Genomic DNA, 1,781 nt, shown 5'->3' with positions numbered 1-1,781 from the left:
TCGACATGGTCTGAAACTGATGTTGTTATTAGAAGTAATATCTGGAGAACAGCTACCCAAACCTGACCGAGGCAAAATGAGGTTCCATAAAATAGCCAATGTAAATAAAGCTTTAGATTATATCGCCAGTAAAGGTGTGAAACTTGTATCCATAGGTGCTGAAGGTAGGTTTGAATTTTATTTGTTACTTTGTAGTACTTTTGAAGATCTCTATAGCTCAGTCTGTTAGAGAGTTGAATACTATACATAACCTTATTTGCTTGGTTCAGTGAAACAATGATGGTCGTGGGTTATAATCTCAAGCATCTGATTATTCCAGTCGACTCAGCTGTAAATGGGTATGAATAATAAGGAAAAGATCGAGTCAAAGAGGTTTTGCCAAGGATCAGCTGGTAGACAGTAGAAAAATTGAAATCTACCCTGTGCTATACATGATATGAATCAATAGTCAATCTAGTTTATGAGAAGTATTAAATATAGAATATAAATACTAAGTTAAAGTTAATAGTCCTATCTACTTATAATATCACTTGACAAATACTTCTTAATATTTGTGGTAAATCATAAATTTAACAGTCCTCTTAATCGGTCACATATTGAAGGCTCATAAAAATATTTTGAACTAATTCAAGTTTAATATGTCTTAGAAAAAGCTGTCTGTGGAGGTATTTCATCAGGGTTGATGATTAGGCAAGATTTTTGCCAGACAATACAATACTAAGTTCTAAATGTTTGACATGGTGTAAATCTTGTAAAACTAGACACTATTTGGATGAATTTCAAATTTTCGCAACAGTAAAATTTGCCAATACAATACTTGAACCTGCAAAGAAATATATTTCTCTTTACCATTGAAGACCCACAAGCATTGGGACTGAAAATGAAATGGTGCAAATTACTGCTATCAATATCCCTGATACACATAGAAAGTTAAGAAATTATTCAATAAGCCATAATGAATCAATGATGAGAATAGATGGTATCAGAGTCTCTGATACACATAAAAAGTTAAGAAAACCAAGTATTTTTAGGTGGAAACGAAATCAGTGAACAGGACCAGTTAACAGATTGTGTTATACGGACTCACTCCACTAATTCATTTGCCATCTCTTCCCATGTTAAAACACGAAATTCAACCTTCTATAACTTTTTCCAGAAATCTCGTTGAAAGCTTTCCAATATGTCGAATGAAAGCCTGACCAATTCTCAATGTCTCCTAAAAAATTCATTATATGATGACCATGAAAATTTTGAGCTACTAAAATTGAAAGTAGACTACTACCGGTTATACTCATCCGCTAGAGTTTGGCACTTCACAAAACGACTATTTTTAGAATTAGCCTTCCGCCTTTAAGTCTCTCATCATCTCACCAAATCTGAAAGATAATGCAATTTCAGACATCAAATTCCAAATCTAGACCAAATTTTACCCAAAAATAGGCAGGCAAAAACCCCAAAAGGGAGAGAGAAAGAAGATTTCTAAAAATAGCCTGGACTACATTCCTATACAATCATTTGCATAAAATGTTTTAGTGGAGTGAGTCCTATATATGTAGCTAATTTTTTTTTCTTGCTTTAATTTGTTCTATAACATCTGTGGAACAACCTGACCCAAAATTATGCAAATAAACCTAAAAGTAAACCAGTGGTAGTGTTTTTACTTTTGCCCCCTCTTTCCTATAATAAGCTATATATGCACTGTATAAGCTTGTATACGTACAATTCTGAATTGGTCAGAACTTTTTTATTTATGAAGATAATTCAATTCTGTAAAAAGATTA

General features: G+C 32.8%; 1 protein-coding gene across 1 annotated transcript; it reads left to right on the top strand.

The window, feature by feature from the left end:
• On the top strand, positions 1 to 163 carry LOTGIDRAFT_91150 (hypothetical protein; the record flags this gene model as incomplete). The annotated part of the gene is made up of 1 exon (XM_009065117.1): positions 1 to 163. A coding segment is annotated over one exon (163 nt), but the record flags the coding sequence as incomplete, so codon positions are not given.
• Between the last annotated feature and the right edge of the window lie 1,618 nt (positions 164 to 1,781).

Source organism: Lottia gigantea, assembly GCF_000327385.1.
Source record: "Lottia gigantea unplaced genomic scaffold LOTGIsca_6795, whole genome shotgun sequence".
Taxonomy (NCBI): Eukaryota; Metazoa; Mollusca; class Gastropoda; family Lottiidae; genus Lottia; species Lottia gigantea.
This window is presented reverse-complemented; position numbering and strand designations above follow the sequence as displayed.